General features: G+C 41.2%; 1 protein-coding gene across 3 annotated transcripts in view; it reads right to left on the bottom strand.

Annotated features, from left to right (window-relative positions):
- Positions 1 to 5,426: 5,426 nt before the first annotated feature.
- Positions 5,427 to 21,482, bottom strand: part of SPHKAP (SPHK1 interactor, AKAP domain containing) — a 123,507-nt gene continuing 107,451 nt past the window's right edge. The window contains exons 8-12 of one of the 3 annotated variants that reach the window (XM_030855375.2): positions 20,682 to 20,867; positions 18,766 to 18,852; positions 16,488 to 16,540; positions 16,216 to 16,400; positions 5,427 to 7,315 (exon numbers count right to left, since the gene is read on the bottom strand). In XM_030855375.2, coding sequence (XP_030711235.2) covers positions 7,172 to 7,315; positions 16,216 to 16,400; positions 16,488 to 16,540; positions 18,766 to 18,852; positions 20,682 to 20,867 — 655 coding nt within the window. In that variant the 3' untranslated portion in view covers positions 5,427 to 7,171. The other 2 variants (XM_060301756.1, XM_060301757.1) reach the window with 2 other exon arrangements.

The following is a 21,482-nucleotide window of genomic DNA, read 5'->3' as shown; positions in this document are numbered from 1 at the left end:
TTTCTTAAATTTACCAAGGCTTGATTTGTGACCTAAGATATGATCTATCCTGGAGAATGTTCCATGAGCACTTGAGAAAAATGTGTATTCTGTTGTTTTTGGATGGAGTGTCCTATAAATATCAATTAAGTCCATCTTGTTTAATGTATCATTTAAAGCTTGTGTTTCCTTATTTATTTTCATTTTGGATGATCTGTCCATGGGTGAAAGTGGGGTGTTTAAGTCCCCTACTATGAATGTGTTACTGTCGATTTCCCCTTTTATGGCTGTTAGTATTTGCCTTATGTATTGAGGTGCTCCTATGTTGGGTGCATAAATATTTACAATTGTTATATCTTCTTCTTGGATCGATCCCTTGATCATTATGTAGTGTCCTTCTTTGTCTCTTTTAATAGTCCTTATTTTAAAGTCTATTTTGTCTGATATGAGAATTGCTACTCCAGCTTTCTTTTGGCTTCCATTTGCATGGAATATCTTTTTCCATCCCCTTACTTTCAGTCTGTATGTGTCTCTAGGTCTGAAGTGGGTCTCTTGTAGACAGCATATATAGGGGTCTTGTTTTTGTATCCATTCAGCTAATCTGTGTCTTTTGGTGGGAGCATTTAGTCCATTTACATTTAAGGTAATTATCGATATGTATGTTCCTATTCCCATTTTCTAAATTGTTTTGGGTTCGTTATTATAGGTCTTTTCCTTCTCTTGTGTTTCTTGCCTAGAGAAGATCCTTTAGCATTTGTTGTAAAGCTGGTTTGGTGGTGCTGAACTCTCTCAGCTTTTGCTTGTCTGTAAAGGTTTTAATTTCTCCATCAAATCTGAATGAGATCCTTGCTGGGTAGAGTAGTCTTGGCTGCATGTTTTTCTCCTTCATCACTTTCAGTATGTCCTGCCACTCCCTTCTGGCTTGTAGGGTTTCTGCTGAGAGATCAGCTGTTAACCTTATGGGGATTCCCTTATGTGTTATTTGTTGTTTTTCCCTTGCTGCTTTTAATATGCTTTCTTTGTATTTAATTTTTGACAGTTTGATTAATATGTGTCTTGGCGTATTTCTCCTTGTATTTATCTTGTATGGGACTCTCTGTGCTTCCTGGACTTGATTAACTATTTCCTTTCCCATATTAGGGAAGTTTTCAACTATAATCTCTTCAAATATTTTCTCAGTCCCTTTCTTTTTCTCTTCTTCTTCTGGAACCCCTATAATTCGAATGTTGGTGCGTTTAATGTTGTCCCAGAGGTCTCTGAGACTGTCCTCAGTTCTTTTCATTCTTTTTTCTTTATTCTGCTCTGCAGTAGTTATTTCCACTATTTTATCTTCCAGGTCACTTATCCGTTCTTCTGCCTCAGTTATTCTGCTATTGATCCCATCTAGAGTACTTTTAATTTCATTTATTGTGTTGTTCATTGTTGCTTGTTTCATCTTTAGTTCTTCTAGGTCCTTGTTAACTGATTCTTGCATTTTGTCCAATCTATTGTCCATTCTATCTCCAAGATTTCGGATCAACCTTACTATCATTATTCTGAATTCTCTTTCAGGTAGACTGCCTATTTCCTCTTCATTTGTTAGGTCTGGTGCATTTTTATCTTGCTCCTTTATCTGCTGTGTGTTTTTCTGTCTTCTCATTCTGCTTATCTTACTGTGTTTGGGGTCTCCTTTTTGCAGGCTGCAGGTTTGTGGTTCCTCCTGTTTTTGATGTCTGTCTCTAGTGGCTAAGGTTGGTTCAGTGGGTTGTGTAGGCTTCCTGGTGGAGGGGGCTAGTGCCTGTGTTGTGGTGGATGAGGCTGGATCTTGTCTCTCTAGTGGGCAGGTTCACGTCTGGTGGTGTGTTTGGGGGTGTCTGTGGCCTTATTATGATTTTAGGCAGCCTCTCTGCTAATGGGTGGGGTTGTGTTCCTGTTTTGCTAGTTGTTTGGCATAGGTTTTCCAGCACTGTGGCTTGCTGGTCGTTGAGTGAAGCTGGGTGCTGGTGTTAAGATGGAGGTCTCTGGGGGATTTTCGCCGTTTGATATTATGTGGAGCTGGGAGGTCTCTTGTTGATCAGTGTCCTGAAGTTGGCTGTCCTACCTCAGAGGCAGAGCCCTGCCTCCTGGCTGGAGCACCAAAAGCTTTTCATCCACAGGCTCAGGATAAAAGGGAGAAAAAGTAGAGGGAATTAGTAGAAGTATGAGGAAAGAAAGAAGGAAAGGAGGGTAGGAAGGAAGGAAGAAAGAAAGAAAGAAGCAAAGAAGGAAAGAAGGCAAGAAGGAAAGAAAGGAGGGAGGGAGGGAGGGAGGAAGGAAGGAAGGAGGGAAAGAAGGAAAAAAGACAGAAAGAAAGAAGATACAGTAAAAATAAAATACAGTATAATAAAGTTATTGGATTAAAAACTTCTTATTTAGAAAAAAAAAAAAAAAAAAAAAAAAAGGGACGGAAAGAACCTAGGACAAATGTTGGAAGCAAAGCTATACAGACAAAATCTTACACAGAAGCATACACATACACCCTCACTAAAAGAGGTAAGTGGGGAAAAATCCTAAATCTTGCTGTCAGATACCACCTCCTCAATTTGGGATGATTCGTTGTCTAAAGGAGGGAAGGAAGGACGGAAAGAAAGAAAGAAAGAACGAAGGTAAAGTATAATGAGGTTATTAAAATTAATTATTAAGAAAAAAAAATTAAAAAAAAAAAAACATGGACGGATAGAACCCTAGGACAAATGGTAGAAGCAAGACTATACAGACAAGATCTCACACAGAAGCATACACATACACATTCACAAAAAGAGGAAAGGGGAAAAAATCATAGATCTTGCTCCTAAAGTCCACTTCCTTAATTTGGGATGATTGGTTGTCTATTCAGGTATTCCACAGATGCAGGGTACATCAAGTTGATTGTGGAGCTTTAATCCGCTGTTTCTGAGGCTGCTGGGAGGGATTTCCCTTTCTCTTCTTTGTTCTCACAGCTCCCAGGGCTAAGCTTTGGATTTGGCCCTGCCACTGCGTGTAGATCGCTGGAGGGCGTCTGTTTTTTGCTCAGACAGGATGGGGTTAAAGGAGCCGCTGATTGGGGGCTCTGGCGCACTCAGGCCGGCGGGGACGGAGGGGCACAGAGTGCGGGGCGGGCCTGCGGTGGCAAAGGCCGGCGTGACTTTGCACCAGCCTGAGGCGCGGTGTGCGCTCTCCCGGGGAAGTTGTCCCTGGATCCCGGGAACCCGGCAGTGGCGGGCTGCACAGGCTCCGCGGAAGAGGGGTGTGGAGAGTGACCTGTGCTCGCACACAGGCCCCTTGGTGGCGGCAGCAGCAGCCTTAACGTCTCCCGCCCGCCTCTGGGGTCCGCGCTTTTAGCCGCGGCTTGCGCCCGTCTCTGGAGTCCGCGCCCTCAGCCGCGGCTCGCGCCCGTCTCTGGATTCCGCGCTTTCAGCCGCGGCTCGCGCCCGTCTCTGGATTCCGCGCTTTCAGCCGCGGCTCGCGCCCGTCTCTGGATTCCGCGCTTTCAGCCGCGGCTCGCGCCCGTCTCTGGATTCCGCGCTTTCAGCCGCGGCTCGCGCCCGTCTCTGGATTCCGCGCTTTCAGCCGCGGCTCGTGCCCGTCTCTGGGGTCCGCGCTTTCAGCCGCGGCTCGTGCCCGTCTCTGGGGTTCGCGCTATTAGCCGCGGCTCGCGCCCGTCTCTGGAGTTCCTTTAAGCAGCGTTCTTAAACCCCTCTCCTCACGCCCCAGGAAACAAAGAGGGAAGGAAAAGTCTCCTGCCTCTTCTGCTGGTGCAGGCTTTTCCCCGGACTCCCTCCCGGCTAGCTGTGGTGCACTAACCCCTTCAGGCTATGTTCAAGCCGCCAACCCCAGTCCTCTCCCTGCGCTCCGGCCTCAGCTCTCAGCCCCGCCCGCCCCGGCGGGTGAGCAGACAAGCCTCTCGGGCTGGTGAGTGCCGGTCGGCACCGATCCTCTGTGCGGGAATCTCCCCGCTTTGCCCTCCGCACCCGTTGCTGTCCACTCCGCAGCTTCGAAGCTCCCCCCTCCGCCTCCCGCAGTCTCCGCCCGCGAAGGGTCTTCCTAGAGTGTGGAAACTTTTCCTCCTTCACAGCTCCCTCCCACTGGTGCAGGTGCCGTCCCTATTCTTTTGCCTCTGTTTTTTCTTTTGCCCTACCCAGGTACGTGGGGAGTTTCTTGCCTTTTGGGAGGTCTGAGGTCTTCTGCCAGCCTTCAGTAGGTGTTCTGTAGGAGTTGTTCCACGTGTAGATGTATTTCTGGTGTATCTGTGGGGAGGAAGGTGATCTCCGCGTCTTACTCTTCCGCCATCTTCCGCCTTCCCCTCCCTGCTATCAGTTTTGCACAAGATAACCCAATGCCCACAGAACAGAAAAAGTAAGTTTTAAAAGTCAAATTTAAAAAATATTAGTCCTTTGCTACCTTCAACTGTAACTTAGCCATCTACAAAGCTCCCAATAATTTGGCCCTTCTTAGCTCTTAGCCTTACTCTTTTTTTTTTTTAACATCTTTATTGGAGTATAATTGCTTTACAATGGTGTGTTACTTTCTGCTTTATAACAAAGTGAATCAGCTATACATATACATATATCCCCATATCTCCTCCCTCTTGCGTCTCCCTCCCACCCTCCCTATCCCACCCCTCTAGGTGGTCACAAAGCATGGAGCTGATCTTCCTGTGCTATGCAGCTGCTACCCACTAGCTATCTATTTTACATTTGGTAGTGTATATATGTCCATACCACTGTCTCACTTTGTCCCAGCTTACCCTTCCCCCTCCCCATGTCCTCAAGTCCATTCTCTGCATCTGTGTCTTTATTCTTGTCCTGCCCTTAGGTTCTTCAGAACCATTTTTTTGTTTGTTTTAGATTCCATATATAGGTGTTAGCGTACGGTATTTGTTTTTCTCCTTCTGGCTTACTTCACTCTGTATGACAGACTCTAGGTCCATCCACCTCACTACAAATGACTCAATTTCATTTATTTTTATGGCTGAGTAATATCCCATTGTATATATGTGCCACATCTTCTTTATCCATTCATCTGTCAATGGACACTTAGGTTGCTTCCATGTCCTGGCTATTGTAAATAGAGCCACAATGACGACTGTGGTACATGACTCTTTTTGAATTATGGTTTTCTCAACGTATATGCCTGATAGTGGGATTTCTGGGTTGTATGGTAGTTCTATTTTTAGTTTTTTAAGGAACCTCCATACTGTTCTCCATAGTGGCTGTATCAATTTACATTCCCACCAACAGTGCAAGAGGGTTCCCATTTCTCCACACCCTCTCCAGCATTATTGTTTGTAGATTTTTTGATCATGGCCATTCAAAGAATATTTTCTTATTCAAAAATTGAAAGTGGAACTGTAACACTTGTCTAAGGGATAAATCTACCTTCACCCAATTTCACTGTGACTATTTTTTTCTCTGAGGCGCTTAAGCTCTTGGAGAAAAAATGATCAACCATTTGGCAACAAAAATTTATTGATTAGTTTGCAACTTTAGGTACAACAAATATAATTTCATCACATGATTACAATTCAGTATTTGTGCTTTGTAGGATAAGTAAACATTCATTTGAGCACAACAAAAATCTACACAGAATATTCTGGGGTTGTGTAAAAAATAAACATATCCTTTTCCATTTAATACCATGAAGAACTTTCAGTTTGAGATGGTGGATAAATGTTAAGATTTGACATTTGTTTAATGTGTCAAATTAAACATACAATCTAAATTTGGACTATTTTTAATAATAAATGCCTAAAGAGTCCTGGAAAGGATTCCTGGCGTGGGTGGTAGGGAGGAAATAGAGTTTCCAATGAAGCTTTCTTGACATTTCAAGAAATGTCAATTTCTTGTCAATGTGGATGACACACAAGGCCAGCATTGATGGGGTGGGGTCTTGTTCACATTTAAAATTACTTCACAATCTTAAAAATAGTGTAAGAGCATAGTATCTCAGGAAATCTTTAATAAACACTTTCTTTGATCAAGAAGATAAAAGCCAGTCTAGCTCATTTAGTTGAAGGGAAAGAAGACTTACTGGGGAGAAGTTAGATACCTTTATTTTTCAAAAGAGTAAATCCCTGTTTTTAAAATACTTAAATGTGATAATATTTTCTTTCTCTCAAATTAAATGCTAGTATCCTTAAATCAGGAAGTCTATGATCCTAACTGGTTATGTCGAATCCTGCATCCATCATTATAAATGTCATAAGACTAGCAAGTCTGCCGTACGGGTACTTTTATAATGAAACCACAGAGCTCAAGAGTCAATATATGACTTAAGACAATAATCTCTTCATATTTTATGAACCTCTTAATGTTAGCTCAATATATTATTTAAGATAACAATCTCTTCCTAATTTACAATAAAAATAAAATGAAAGTTTAGATTTTATATAATTTAATATACAAGCAGATTTAATCTCAAAAGATGCTCTTTTGTAAGAAAGCTTCTTCCCTTTGGGTAAGAGTTCTGTAATCATTTTACTCATGTAATATATAGAAGGAAACAAGACAATCTTTGATCTTTCTCTCTCTCAGCTGAACACCAATCGTTTTCTGATTAGCTAGGAACCCAGATATTATTGGGAGATGTGGAATATTTATCAGTGGGCTGTAGTGGATAAATGAAATCACCTTGGTAGAGGACACTGATAATACTCTTGCATTTCTGTTAATAACCACTGATAATGGTCTGAAGCTGGAAAGCTTTTATATCAAAGTTTTGGAAATGTCTTGCCCATACCTTAAGTATTTACCTGGGCTGACAGACCCCTTAATCTGCTCAAAAGAGTAAAATAAACATTACAGCAGAGTTTATAAAATGATTTTGACCAGTGACTTTGTTTCCAGTCGATTCACATAATTGGAGACATTACATAACATTTTATATTATTAAAAATATGTAAGTGCAACTTTCCTGGAGTTTGGGCCTAGTTATAAGTTTTTCATTTGGGCCCATTAAAATTCTGTTTTTTTCCAGCCATTCTAATACAAGCTCCTTTGAACTCACCCACCGGTTGTATTGATTTGTACAGACTGGTATTTTGCTTTTCCTCAGATTTATTCGCTGTGCAGCAGACTTGAACAGCAGATTTTTTCATAGCTCTGTTAATGTGATGTGATGTTTTGAGAAAATTTAGAGCAAACCACTGTGATCTAAGCTGGAATGAAGGAAGGGGTACCCTAAAGGCAGAGCCGCCTTATCCCAGTTCCAAGAGCCAGTCAAAGAGACTCGGGGTCCCATCCTTCTGCTCCTCACGCATTTTGTAGTACTGAACAACTGCATGAAAGATATCTCCCACTTTCCAGGCCTTCTGATGAACCAGCTGCACGACATCTAGAAACTAAAGTAAAGCACAGGGTTAGGCTCACATATCACAGAGGGTCCTCAAAGTTATATCGTTCAAACGCTCTTCCAAAGCCAGTGGCTCTCCAGGTTATTTTTTAATATCTCTAGTGACAGCACACTATATTCTAGGACAGTCTATTTTCTTTTTAGACAGTTCAGATAATTAGCGAGTTCTTTCAACTGAACTGAAGTGTTCCTCACAGCAGTTGCCATCTTTCGATTTTGGGAGACTACATGGAATTCTTCTTGCCACGGTCTATCTTTTAGATATTTGAAGAGTTTCCTCAGATCTGCTTTCCTCGGGGTTGGACTCTCTCTAACAGGACTGTAGAGCATGGTTCCCAGTCCCTTCTGTCAGTGTCACAGATAAGTTCTCATTGGATGTATACATTTAGGCCAAATAAACTGTGTTACACTTTTGGGTAGGGTTATTTACCGGTTCCTCAGTCCATCTTGAACATATCCCTCCCTCTTCATCAAGTTTCGAGAGACACTGGCTTTCCATTGGAACAGGAAAAGCACAGATTGAGGAAACATCTTAGATTCGTCACCTGGTGAATGGTACCAGCTTCAGCTGGCCACAACGTAGAAAGTTTATGACTACAGGTGCATTGTGAGTTGGGGGTGGGAAGGTGGGAAAAGGATTATAGATGGTTCCCTTCGTGAAACCGTGGGATGAAGCCCAGAATGAAGGCTTCTCAAACTCCTTAGTCAGATACGTATAAAGCAAACTAATGATTATAAGAGCCCAAACCTGCAGGAAGTATCTACTTTCATGCATGTTATCTCATTTAATTCGGTCAACAACCCTGTAAAGCAGGCATTTAAAGATGAAAAACTGTGGGTTTGTGAGATGAAAAGTTGGCAGTAGGATGCACGGTCTTCTAACACTCCAGCCCAAGCTCTTTCTACTATTGCACCACATGCATTTTGGTCGTAAGAGAATAAGCCATTGATATTTATTTGGAACACTGGGAGAAAGGATAAGCTGGGAATCCGGTATCGTTTAATGAGGAAGAAAAACCTATTTGTTAAAAAAGATGAGGGCTGTAGTTTAGTTACTATTTCTTCAATGTTTCCTTCTAGAATGTCTTTCCTCTGCTCATTTCGCATTTGTTCAGACTCTCAAGATCAGCCGGAAAGTGGAATGCTAACTTTTTTCTGGTCTTTTCCTCCCCGCTCTTCAGTTTGCATTTGCTAATTCATTTCAATTGCTGAGAAGTTGTCTTATAGAGAGCTACTACTAAATTACGTGTCTTCTCCCAGCTGTGGCGGCACCAACTACTGCACAGTTACAGAAATCAGTGCTTTATTGTACTCACTCGCCTTCTGTTGGCTTAATCAGAACAAAGCAATTCTCTAGGCTGGAAAATAAAATGCTTAACTTTTAATACATGGAAACATAAACATCATCTAAAAGATGATGTAAAAAAGGAGACCAATGGGAAGCCGATGGCAACTGTATTACAGAGAGTAAATGTCCCAGGAAAGGACATCGTCTTAGCCACCTCTTTATGTCTAGTGTCTGCACCTAATAGGGGCTCAATAAATATTTGCAGAATGACAAAAGGGATGAACAACCAAATGTGAGTCAAATGCATCAAATGCATTCAAAATGATCAAGAAGGCTATTTGAAATATGGAGTGACATCCAGAATCATTGAAGATGAACCTTGTCTAAATATTCATTCTTGAGTTTTATATAATGTATTTGCACATATATAGTTAAAAATTAGCATGCACATCTTGGGGCTTCTTACTCAATAATTTTCTACTGATAGGATGCTCCAAAAAGATGATTGGGGGGCCATGGATCTAGGCAAAGGCTGGGCAGAGCCTAGTCTGGTGCAATGGTAGTAGGCAAGGAGGAGAGTCAAAGCTGGTCATGGGACAGGTGTCTCATCACACTGTGCCTGGGAGTGGGCATGTATATTGTGGGGGTAAGGTGCCTAGGACCTCTCTTCACTGGTCACTGTAACAGCCATGGAATGTTAGTGCCAATCAGCTCCATCAGTCTCAGTGATAGAATTTCAGAGACTATTAGTTGTCTGGTTTCCCTCAAAATTCTGCCTAGCTTTCTGTCTGTTAGATCTGAAATTTTAGACAGCTTAATCCTTTAGGTTAAGGCTTTGCTCAAAACAGGAATACCCTCAGAAAGGGGAACATTACAGGTGATTACTAGTAATTTACGGAGAGGCGTAAAAATAATTTTGTGAGCTGTTACTTGTTTCTTGGTGTGTATGAAAGATCCCAGGCATGTTTTCTATTGGACAAAGTGGTAAAAACTTAAGGCCTCAGGGAAAGGGGGAGAAAAGCTAGGATGTCTTTGCATGATTTGGTTAATCAGACTTTCCCAGCTCTTACTGGAAGTCTAGAAATTAGATGCTCCTAGTGGAGAGGACTTGAACATCAAGTTTCTGAGGTCTCACTGAGAGAGGCTCATAATTCATTGGCTTCAAGATTTCCCTCCAGGGTCATAAGTGGTCTTAGGCTAGACTCATCCCTTGAGGGTATTTGCTCTTCCTTAACATGTCTTATAAAGAAACAGTCAATATAAAGTAAACAGAAATAGAAAATTAGCCTTAGCACTTTTCTTTTTTCTTTCTATACACACTGGTTCACTGGGCCACCATCTTATTCCCAACTTTTATCTCGCAGGTATTGCTCTGAGAAAGAATCAAAATTCTAGAGCCGATGCCAATACTGGCTAAACCTTTCCCAGAAGGCTGTCTGCTTCAGACCTTTCTGGAAGCCCAAGATTAGCTACTTTCCATCTATTTGGGGCTTGCTGAAGCAGGGTCTCCCACTGTGGTGATGACCATAATATGTTGTTGACTGGCCAAAGTTGTCAAAGTGCCCCATCACCTAGGTCGAATGGTCACACGCTAGAATCTGTCTCATGATTTCTAAATCCAGGCCAATATCCCAATAAAGCAATTTTCAAAAATGATCTGGCCCCACTAAATATAGCATGCTTTTAGGCCATGATGACTTCATCTCAGACATCGAGACCTTGAACCATCTGTGGGGCTGATGAGCAGGGAAGGTCTTACACTTTCTTTTCTTCCTTCATTTAAAAAAAATTCTAGACAAAAATGAAGCTAAGATTGTGAAGAAACCAGAAAAGGACATTTCCAGCTCATTACTACAGCCTTGAAAAACTGCATTCTATCTAGCAGCTGGTTCTAGATCTTTCACTGTATCTGTCCATGTTTTTGACTTGGGAATTTCATAATCAGCTTTAGTGTGTCAGAGATCTGAGTTTTTCTTTCCAATTTCCAATTTTCATTTCCTGCTATTTCACAATCAATAATAATTAGGTTCCCTTCCTGTGTATCATAGTTGGCATTTCCATGAACAAATGTTTCATCTTAGGTAACTAGAAGAATTTCTATCCTGTGATGGCGTATCATTGGTAGACTCATTTGAAGAAAAGTATCACATGGTAGATGCCTTGTATATTCTCAGGTGCATTTACTAAATTAGATTAATTGTTTACCAAATCATATGGTGGAATCTATGGGAGTTGTTGCAAGTCGTATGGATTTTTAAAAACATTCAACTTAGGTTTCTGAAAGCAGACACCTTCTTTTGCTCCAAGGTGAATTCCACTTGATTAAGCACAAGTGAGCTGGTCTTTATATTGCTCCTGCAATTATGGCCTGTAGAGTCGTGATTCTCAGCCTTGGTTGTACCCTAGAACCCACAGGGACCTCGAGAAAACCCCAAAGCCTGGGTTGCATCCCGAGAGGAGAGTCTGATTTAATTGGCTCACCCACTGGGGTCTATAAAAGCTCCCCAGGTGATCCTAGCACACACTGAATTTGAGAACAATGACAAAATATTCAGTTCAAGGCAGACAGTTTCTTACATTCACAAACGAAGAGACAATATCTGTTATGGACTGAATGTTTGTGTTCCCCCCCCCTTCCCCACTCCCATTCATAGATTGAAGCCCTAAGACACAAATATGATGGCATTAAGAGGTGGGGGCCTTTGGGAGATAATTAGATTTAGATAAGGTCATGGGGATGGGGCTCCCATGGTGGGATTTATGCCGTTATAAGAAGAGGAAGAGATGCCAGAGCTCTCTCTCTACCACATGAGGGCACAGAGAGGAGGAAGCCCATCACCAGGAAATGCATCTGCTGGCACCTTGATCTCAGACTTCCTAGCCTTCAGAACTGTGAGAAATAAAATGTCTGCTGTTCAAGCCACTCTCTATGGTGTTTTGTTAGAGCAGCCTGAGCTAAGACAGTATCTAATTCTTCCTTATTTTTCCTTCCTTTGTCATGTATTTTTTTCAAAACTGAGACTTAAAGTGTAGTATTTTGGGGAAAGTTAGGTTAACAGTAAATGCCATCAACGTTTTCTCTCTCATTCTCTTCCCACTGCTTTGTATATGGAAAAGAATAAGAAATTAAAGGCGAGGCCACTCCTCTCCTGACTCCCACTTTCTTAGGAAGGTAAGTTTACATCTGTTTCCTCTTTGCACATTCTGTTCTATGCACTGCCTTCAAGAAAAGCAAGTAATTCTCAAAATGAGCTTAAAGATGAGAAAGGCACCTGATTTATTGCAAGGCCAGTCATCAGCCCATTCTAGCTCACAGAAGCTCATTGAATTTAAACAGAAGTAAAAGAGCTAGAGAAAATAATGCTTTGGCTTCAAAAAAGCAGAACAGGGCTTCCCTGGTGGCGCAGTGGTTGGGAGTCCGCCTGCCGATGCAGGGGACACGGGTTCGTGCCCCGGTCCGGGGAGATCCCACATGCCACGGAGCGGCTGGGCCCGTGAGCCATGGCCGCTGAGCCTGCGCGTCCGGAGCCTGTGCTCTGCGACGGGAGAGGCCTCAACAGTGAGAGGCCCGTGTACCACAAAAAAAAAAAGCAGAACAATTAGCTAGTTGATATCTGTTTTTAAAAACAATTGCTCTCAAGATTCCCCCCATCCCTGCTTTGAATTAAGTAGATTAAATTTAATTGATGTCAAGGTCATTGTGAATTAAATTCACAAACTGTTTTAGATTTCAAGGTGTTGGAATTCTCAGCAGTCTTTCCTCTGGAATTTAGCATACTTTAAAGCCACCTCAAATTCTGCCACTCCTTCAAGATATTTCTTATGGAAGGGAGTCTCAAATTTTGGTGTTCATTAGCATCACTGTACTTGAGCAAAGATGTTAAAAATGCATATCTCTGGGCCCCACTCTTAGAAAGTGAGTTCCAAGAAGGGGTCTAGGAATATGAATTGTAAATAAGCGTCCCAGGTGACTCTGTGCGTTTGGCTCATGGTCACAGGGTGAGAAGTACTGTTTCAGTGTGCTTCTCGTTTTCCTTGTCCAGAATAAGCTCCCATCACTTTCACATTTGGTCTTTACAACCTGAGCCTCTTGGTTTATGTTCTCCCTACCTTGGGTCCTTCCTAGACTGGAATGTGAACTCCAAAAGGGTAGGATATTTTGTCTCTTTTGTTCCCTGTGTCCCCAGAGCCTAGAACAGTGGCTGGAATATTGTACATATTCGATAAACTTTTCATGAATGTTCCGAATGTACGACATTCAAGTGGACTTGGAATTTTAATGATTAGACAGAACACTAAAAGAGAAAGCTTGAAAAGGTGTCATTTATCGGAGAGGAGTGACAGTACAGTGGGCACCCAGAATGTTTGGAATTTGCCTTTTGAATAGAAATAAGGCTGGAAGTAGTTATAAGCTGACATTAGGTGCCCTTCAACTCCAAGGCCAAGTTCACCGGCAGTGGTGGGAAGGATGAGCTGCTTCAGTATTCATTCATGATATCCTCTGTCATTTTAGTTCATGCTTGAGACCACCATCAAGGGAGGTGTGTTGGCTAAATTAGTTTATCCAAAAAATTCAGAATTTACACAGATAGGGACTCAGGGTATGTATCTGTGAACGGTGTTTCATACTCTAGTGACAGTGGGGGAATGTCATTGCTGAACTTAACAGAGACATTTCTTTAATCTTCTCCAAGCCAATGAGGAGCTAATGAGACACTGCTGCTCTCAAGTGACACAGCCTCCTCGGTAGGAAGCCACAATCTCTCTTCCACACCACTTGAAAATGGCCACTTAACTTCCTGGCTAATTTAAAAACAATCAGAATGAGGTCTTCAAATGCGTTATCAGTAAAAGAAAGGATGTCAAAATTTTACATAACGGTTTGCTTTATTTCACCAGTTCTGTCATAGAACTGGGCACAGGCAAGTGCCCTTTTACGGAGAAGCCACTATGTGTAGAGAACCCTAACTGACTCGGAAAAAAACTGTTAGAAGATTCAGTCCATAAAATTACATTACTTGGAAATAACCTCCTTGAACTGATGCTAAACAGGAGTGAAACATCATTAATGTTTATCTTGATAACACTAGTGGAACATTTATATTCTCAGAAAAATAGTTATGAGCAAAGACAGGCATCCTCTTTGAGAACTGAAAATCAGTGGGGATAAATAAATATTGTGTCAAAACATCTTGTACATAATTAAGGTGTTAATGACATACTCCTTGTCCTTTCATCTAAGGGGAATTTATGAGACATATATTCACATAGAGTGTTATGTTGTTTCTTCAAAATGGTGGATTGTATAAAAATCTACTCCATTAAGAGACCATCTGAAAATGCACCAGGTAATGCTTTTATTCAGGGAGAGGCTTGAGATAAATTTGGAAACCAAACTGCCTTTCATTTTTCCAGGAAACTGAGAATGTACTCTGGCTGAGAATGTTCTTGTTCTCCTCCCCATGGCAGGGGGTCTTGGGATTGTGTATGGCAGGAGGGAGGGGTCAAAAGTGAAGTGCTCTTTCACTGCATCCTTTGCACTAGGCAGGCTGGATGGTAAGGTGGAAGGAGAACTTATTAAATAGCAAACCACTCATCACCTTGCAAATAAAGGTATGCCAAGCATAGGATCGTATCTAGATCCAGAGAGCGTAGAGCTGTAGGCAGTTCTAGGCCTGAAGAGAAATATGAATTACTGGCTAGAGAGAGAGGCTGAAGTGGAAGAGGGCATGGAAAATAAACTAGGTCTCCTTCTCGATTTTTTTCAGTAGCCAATCCCATTGGCTGGGGATGCAGACATAGATACGCTGTTCTAATTACCATGTGCCTGAGGAAAAGGGTAGAGGACCTTTAATTTCAGGCTGTAGGATTCTGGCAGTGAGGGTTAAAATGCAGTTACACATTTTAAAAATCTAGATTGTAACTCAAAGGCAATCTAACTTGAGAGAGACGCACTACTGACAGGTATCTGTGGAGAAAGTGGGGTTCTACCACTAAGCTCAAATATCACTATCTGAGGACTCTCTCATGGACTAGCTTTTGAGTACTGAGTTGCTCATCAGTAAAAAAGGGACAATAATATCCATTCTGCTCTTTTCACAGCATTGTTGACAAACAAGTATAATGAGTATGTGGAAGTGACTATAAGACATTAAAAAAGGCACGGTGGCAGAGATAGGCAGTATCCTGAAGCAGTTTCCAAGATTTTCTGCCCTAATCCTCAGTACCATGAATAGAATGAGATAATTATGCCCTTATTATGTTATCTTAAATGGCAAAAGGGACTCTTCAGTTAATTTTGAGTCAATCAAAAGGGAGGCTATCTGGTGAACCTAATCTAATCCAATGAACCCATTAAAAGCAGAGAGTTTTCTCTGGCTAGTGGCAGAAGAAGTAAGAGAGACTGACAGCATGAGAGCATGAAGGGACTGTGTGACAAGAAATTGGGCAGCTTCTAGAAGCTGAGAGTGGACCTCAGCCAATAGTCAGCAAGGAAATGGGGACTTTAGTCCTACAACCACAAGGAAGTCAGTTAGGACAACAACCCTAACAAGCTCGGAAGCTCATTTCTCTCTACAGTTTCCAGATAAGTGCCCAGCCAGGCTGACATGTTGATTTCTGCCTCGTAAGTCCCTCAGTAGAGAGCATGGAAGTCACCCAAACTTCCGACAACAGAGCTGGGTATTGTTGTTTTAAGTTAGTAAATTTGTGACAGTTTGTTACACAGAAATAGAAAACCAATATAGCAACATTATTATTAATTTGAATTTTTTAAAAACATGCTTCTAAATTATGGAAAATTGAGCTTGAAGACATTGGTAGATGGATTCTTGCTTTAATCTTAATAACTGAGATTCTACAACAGTAAGTGGCTGGTCTTAGAGAAAGGGAGTTAGAGTTGCTATTAATTTAGATGTTGGCTAGGGATCTATTTCTTAGCTTTATATTTCTAGGTGGAGAAAATAATGAGAAAGCCCATCCAATGCAAATCTGTCCCATAGGGAACTAAAAATGCCTTCTCTTTGACGCCATGCCATAGTTTAATTATCAGGGTGGCCTCACATTGCTGATTATTGGCTGAGGTCCACTCTCAGCTTCTAGAAGCTGCCCAATTTCTTGTCATGCGGTCCCTTCATGCTCTCATGCTGTCAGTCTCTCTTACTTCTGCCACTAGCCAGAGAAAACTCTCTGCTTTTAATGGGTTCATTCAATTAGATTAGGTTCACCAGACAGCCTCCCTTTTGATTGACTTAAAATTAACTGAAGAATCCTTTTTGCCTTTCCTTCTCTACTTTTTATTTAAATGACTGTTATGAAGAGGTTGGTTCCAGAGTGAGGAAACACACACAAAAATAAGACTCTTAGAAAACTATCCTGTCTCCTCAATTTACTTTTTCATCATCACCAACTAGCTAAGACAAACTGACGGTCAAAGAATTATCATGATTATATTAATGCAGGTGGAAGGTTTCAAAGTTCTAATCACAATTTTAAGGTGAAAAGTCAAGGAAAAAATTTAAATGGGTTAACTGGGCATTTACTGAGTTTTAAGCAGGGATAAAACACAAAGCCTTATGGTATACAAACAGGGAACACGGTACCTTTTCGATTCTGTTTTCTTGAGATTTCTTAAAGTAGATAGTGGGGATCCCGAGTTCAGAGGCAGCTATCCACTGCAGAGTGGCTCGAAGCTCAGTGTCAGGACATTCTGGCTCCAGGTCAAAGTTGATCACCAGCAGGCTCCCCTGGTGGCTGGCCTTTCCCACTGGCATTCCAGAGGCACGTTCTGAATGCAGACACAACTGCCTTACTATACTTTCCATACGAAGATCACAGGCAAATTGTGTCTCAAAATTATGAGAACGTGGCTTACCCTCTATGTTTTCTGACTGTCCTTTAAGAATCTCGTTTTCTTCTACTAATTCACTTTGGGAGAAAACAACAATATATGGTTGGTAATGTTTAGGAAGAGCAAGCTGTAAGTGCTAGATGAGGTGATGTGTCTTATTGATCTAAAAGCTTCAGAAGTTTCATATATTTATTGTTTTTGTGGAATAAACTAAACCAATACTAGGGAAATACCAACGTGGCTATTACGTAGGACTACTGGGTCTGCAATGAATAACACTACTCCTAAAATAAAGGCTAGATAAACTGCATGGTTTTAGTTGGGATAATTGGTGTGGGAGACTCTGAGAGATGCAATTTTTCTTCTTCTTGACCTCCTTTCCATAAACCTTCACAGGTTTGAACAGTCAAGGAAGGATTTTGTAGGTATCTAGATCAGATTTGAGGACTTATCCTTCTTCTGTATTTGCTTGTCATTTACAGAACCATATATTTCCATCTTGAGACAATGATATTTTTCTATACTGTGAGAGCAACATAAACTTGCATTTTCATTTAGGAAAATATTTTTCTACCTATACTTGGTTCTTTGACCTGAAATAAGGGAAAAGACAATCACAAACTTTAGAACTTAATAAGGGTGACAAAATATCTCAATTAGTTGAAAATTTTCTTTTTCTTTCTTTTTACTGGGAAGATGTAGTAGGCTGGGGGTGGTTTAGAACTAGATACTCATAATGGAAGTGAGGATTTCATTAAATATAGTCATGTTCAACATCTGAAGTGCTTTCACATAGTGAGTACTTATTAGGGAGATTTGTAAATAGTGGGAGGACTCAATTAATGCTTTTAAAATAAGAGTATATGACCCAACAGCTGAAAGGAAGTGACCATCTTGGGAAGCCCATGGTTGTTCTGTATTTCTGTCTGGTCTAGAAATTAAACTGCAGGTGCTCTTAAAAATGTGTCTCTATGCGAGAGGATTCTCCCTTATATTCTCTGTTACTGCTAAGATCTGGCTAATCCCATTGTATTCCTGATGTCGAGAGAAAGTGTAATTGTTCTTTCATGAACACCTAATAATTTGTAGAAGAATGGCCAATTTCCCAAGGGTCTAGATTTTCTGCTAGATCTCTATCCAAGTGACATAAGTGAAATGACATATGGTAGGTACAATTTCTACTACTATGGAGCTGCAGAATGCTGATATGGGTAGAGGTGGTCTTGGTTTTCTCTATCTGTAGTCTGTGGGGTCCTAGGCTCATACTGGGGAGAAAGATGGACAAAATACATAAACAAATGTTTCCTGTAGGAGAAAAATAAATTTACCCAAAGTGTTTTTGTTTGTTTTGCCTCCTTTAAAAAACAAATCAAACCCAAGGTAATGTTTATGTTCATCTCTACCTGTGAATGATGGCTGTGTGGAACAATAAAGAATGCACTGCGACCTTTAATCACTGAGAAATATTCCTGCAGGCAGGATACCTGATTAAGTAGTGAAATAAAAATGATTTAGCTATAGATAATAATTGAAAAAATAGATCAGGGAGCAACTTTAGTCCTATACTTTATTTTCATTTTTCTGAAATTTCAGAAATCTCCAAATAATAAGTCATAATGGTCAAAAATAGGTTTCAATTCATTTAATTTTCCAGGACAATCACAAACTCTAGATATAGTCCTGACCTCATGTTGCCCTCCCTTTATGCACCATATTTTATGACACACATATTGTACTTTTTTCCCTTGGTCTTTTAGAAGGTCCTCATATTGTGGGGAGCATATATAAAAATGACACGTTCCACCACGGTGCCATTTGGTATCAGACTCATTAGTGGCAATAATCCCAGGTGTCTACAAGTAAAGGAAAAGCCATTCACACTATATTCTATTGAACAATAGTCTTTGCTGGTTGGCATAGTACAATTTAAATGGATTTTTGTTTCTCTGTGACCAACTAGGTAAAATGACACATATGTCTGATTATATGGATAAGCATTATCCAAAATGATTATATTATATTATATATACGTTTATATATATATATATATATATATATATATATATAAACGATTATATTATAGGGGGCAGAATTGAAATCCAGAAGGCAGGTGGTGGGAAGGGTGAGGCTACTGCAGACCTGAGTTCTTACTCCAGTGACATGAAACCATACATGTCTGGGAACCTCAGTAGGACAGACATGATGAAACCAGTGGTCGGGAACAACTTAAATGATCAAAATGGATGGCCAGATGGAATCAGAGTAGTGGTCTCACAATCACTGCATCTCAGTGGCTACTTACTTAATCATGGGAGAAGATGGCATGCTTTCCTGATAAATGTCCAGGTCCATAATGCCAAGACTGCTAGTGGCACTACTGTTGCCATTGCTGACAAAGCAAAAGTTTACATATTAATGCCAGTGTCCACAACCTGGCCACACTGCTGACACTGCTGCTCCACCATTCTAAGAGGTTCTTCCTTTGGTCCCCAGAAGAATACTGCTTAGTGTCTAGGACTCCTAAATTGATCTTTATTTCTGACCAAATCAGGGGAAAACACAACAAAAGACATTTTTGGCTCAAGCCAATCATCATCATCATCATCATCGTCATCAAGGTTTCGTAATTTCTGCAGTGGTCATACCTGGTGGACCACACCTAGTGGGTGACAACCAGCATGACTCCTTTCTTCCCCATCCTAGTGACAGTAAGCATGTCTATCCATCAGCAAGAGACTCCTTGAGTATACCTCCAGAGACTAAGATACTTCTGAGAACGCTGGCTGAGGGGGAAGATATGGGAATGCTTATCTGCCTGCTTCTTGGCTTTTGACAGAAACCAGCGATGCATGTTCTCTTTTCCCTTTGCCATTCGGGGGATTTTTGTCAGGGATATTCCACAGGACATGCATTTGTCTCAATTTTTTTCCTGAGGGACTACAGAATTTACAAGTACAAAGTTGGGCAATGCCAGAGTTTTATAACTCTATCTTAAAATCTTTGAGAAGTAGCAACACCTGATGCTTTGTGTGTTGTAGAGAAGGAGGGATCACATATTGCAACATTTTTGTAGGATGCACAATCAACATATGGTCTAGTTACTAGCCTGGAATTTGTTTACTGAAACACAGAATAATTAAGCCCATTTTTAGGTTCTTGTAAAATGGAATGCATCCAATTTCACCAAACTCACTATATTTCCTCATACCTTCTCTATTTTCCAATGACGTCTCTTCAAGTAAGGTTTTCAAAGAGTGAGTGCTGGGATATCGTGTAATGGGACAGTCTTCTGTCAGGAGTTCCATGAATAAGCAACTAAATCCCCTCATTTCAAATTCCGTTCTTGGTTTTCGTGTGGGGTACTGAATGTCTTCACTGATTGAAATCTGATGACTCAAACATTGCTCTGGAGGTAATTAACTGTATAAACTTATGCTAAGTCCAGAGATTCAAATTCTCTTTGCTTTCTATCTCTATAGGATAACATTTCCCACCAGTTTTTTGAAATTTTAGATAAATCGCTTAACATTGTGAAATTTTCCTAAGTCTAAACAGACTGAACTGTCAGAAGTAAAATTTTCAAGGAGCCATACAGCCAGATGCATCGGAAGCCCACTTTCCAACTGGCCTTTCTGGAAAGTCTGTGGACTTGTTGGCCCAGTATCAAATAAGATTTTGGGTAGAAACATGAAGATTCTTTTCATTCTCACCTCACAAAGGACTAGTTTTTAGTTTATGTCTCCTGATTGGCTCAGGTCCTCCCAAATCTGATCTCTCTTTAGCACCTCTCTAGCTTTTCTAGAGCAACAATACAGAGGGCAGGCAGAGAAAGGGGAGGAACACTCAGGCCAAACAACACAACACAGTATGGAAACGCCTCATGTAAACCCAGCCTGTCTTGCATCTGAAATACAAATGAACCAGAAAGAAAGTATCAAACACACCAGGTGTAATAGCAGCTCTTCTTTAAAAACTCACAGTTGTCATCATTGAATGCACTAGCTGGAGCTTGCAGAGAAGGGAACACAGATGACTCTCAACCTTGGCCAAGCTAGTTGAAACCATAACTGGATATTAAGATAGCTCTCAGCACAAATTATGACGGGCAGTCTTTTCTTTTTGTGCTATTAGGGACCCTTTGCAGAGAATGCTTAAAATGCATTTCTGGAATCTGTGTTGAGACCTGTTTCCCTGGTAAGTCATTTAAAGAGCAGGTACCTCATGGATCGCTCACTGAGCTGCAGGAAGCTGCTGGTGTCATCTGGGTTTTCTTCCTCATTGGCGAGCTGGGACCAGCTGTCCGTGCTCTCTCCACTGCTGCCGGGGGGGGTGGAGAACTCATCGGGGGCTCTGCCTTCTCTTGAGACTTCAGCCTCTGGTACATCTCTGGCATCAGGGCTGTCACTGTAGAGGGTAAGATATTACTAAGAGTGCAGGCACAAGACTGACCTTTTCAGGGGAACCTCACTGCATGCTCTGTTGAGCATGGATCTCTGCCATAGTCAGCAGGATGTCCTAGGACATAGATGGAAACTTTCTTTTAGGCTAATCCTCTGCCGATGCCCTAGGTCCCACTTTGCCTTTTCAGGATTACTCTCTATCAGCTTTCTTATTTCTTCATTTGATCTCTTTCTACTGACTCCCTCCATTCATTTAAAAAACATGTTGAAGCAACCTGGCCTGCATACATAAGAATTATTGAAGGGCAGTGGTGTTTAAAATAAATATACCCAGAGCATCCTTCCCCTGAGATTATGATTCAGGGGTTCTGCAGGAAGGCCCAGAAACCTGCATTTTAAACAACCACCCCAGGTGATTCTAATGCAAGTTCCATATGGACGATGTTGGGAGAACAACACCCAGCCCAGTTCTAGTGGTTTACAAAACCATTTTGCCTGTAAATGCCTCTATACGTATTTTGTACTTGCAGCCGCCTTTTTTTTTTTTTTTTTTTAACCCCATCCTCTCCCTCTGAAACCTCTGATTTATGTCAGCATCACTTTTCTGGATGAGCACCTT

This window comes from Globicephala melas, chromosome 7 (genome assembly GCF_963455315.2).
Source record: "Globicephala melas chromosome 7, mGloMel1.2, whole genome shotgun sequence".
NCBI classification, from domain to species: domain Eukaryota; kingdom Metazoa; phylum Chordata; class Mammalia; order Artiodactyla; family Delphinidae; genus Globicephala; species Globicephala melas.
The sequence above is the reverse complement of the archived record's forward strand: the minus strand, read 5'-3'. Positions and strand labels throughout refer to the sequence as shown.